This window comes from Cyprinodon variegatus, unplaced genomic scaffold (genome assembly GCF_000732505.1).
Source record: "Cyprinodon variegatus isolate N-32 unplaced genomic scaffold, C_variegatus-1.0 Scaffold311, whole genome shotgun sequence".
Classification (NCBI taxonomy): domain Eukaryota; kingdom Metazoa; phylum Chordata; class Actinopteri; order Cyprinodontiformes; family Cyprinodontidae; genus Cyprinodon; species Cyprinodon variegatus.
In genome coordinates this window covers 746,622-747,407 of record NW_015150764.1, presented here as the reverse complement: position 1 = coordinate 747,407, position 786 = coordinate 746,622, and the positions used below count along the sequence as shown (strand labels likewise).

Here is a 786-nt window from a genome sequence, read left to right as displayed (position 1 = left end):
TACATAAGTTTTAGAATATCGGCATATCGGAAATCGACCAAAATCCCAATATCGTGCATCCCTATATAAAACCTCACACCCTATGATTGTCATCTGCAGACGCAAATGGCACTGCATGGGAATTAAAAACCTCAGTGATCATAGCACCACTGCATCCCACCATTTAAGAGTAACTACGTCGTTGTTATTGTTTTCTAAACATGTGGGTTCAGTCTTGGTCTCAGAAGACTCGGTCTAGACTCCCTCCGTACTAAAGATTGAACCTCCAAGCAGTCTATTCTCAAAGAAACAGTTTGACTTAAACCACAAATGTTCTACACATTTAATTCTTAAGACATATTAGCTGCAACCTTCGAAACCAACTAAGTACGTTTATAAAAGAAATGCAAAAAGTTATTTACACCAGTTAAACCATTTACTGAATTAATCCCTGAATCATCCCATCAAGCTTTCTGTTGCATGAAAGGTTTTCCTGATCATTTCCTAAAGTTTTCCATATTTTTCTGCAGGAGCTGACTCTGAGAAAGAAAGGCCTTGAATGTCTGGTTTCCATCCTAAAATGTATGGTGGAGTGGAGCAAAGACCAGTATGTCAACCCCAATTCCCAGACCAGTCTAGGTGAGTAGCTTATGAGATATTGGCTGTTGTACAATTCAAAACTAGAGGCAGATGGGGTAGCTGTCGTTATTTTGCTCCTTTCAGGTATTTGTCCTGTTTGTCATTAAATTGGAGTAATGGTGCTAAAATTCATCTTAGTCATTATGTTATCAATGTATTCAGTATAAA

The 786-nt window shown here is 38.0% G+C and overlaps 1 protein-coding gene across 4 annotated transcripts in view; it reads left to right on the top strand.

Annotated features, from left to right (window-relative positions):
* The window catches only part of arfgef1 (ADP ribosylation factor guanine nucleotide exchange factor 1), a 72,933-nt gene that overhangs the window by 50,476 nt on the left and 21,671 nt on the right, over positions 1-786 (top strand). For all 4 annotated transcript variants that reach the window (XM_015384393.1, XM_015384396.1, XM_015384394.1 and 1 more), the window contains one exon: positions 510-618. In XM_015384393.1, the coding sequence (XP_015239879.1) occupies positions 510-618 (109 nt within the window). The remainder of the gene's footprint in view (positions 1-509; positions 619-786) is intronic.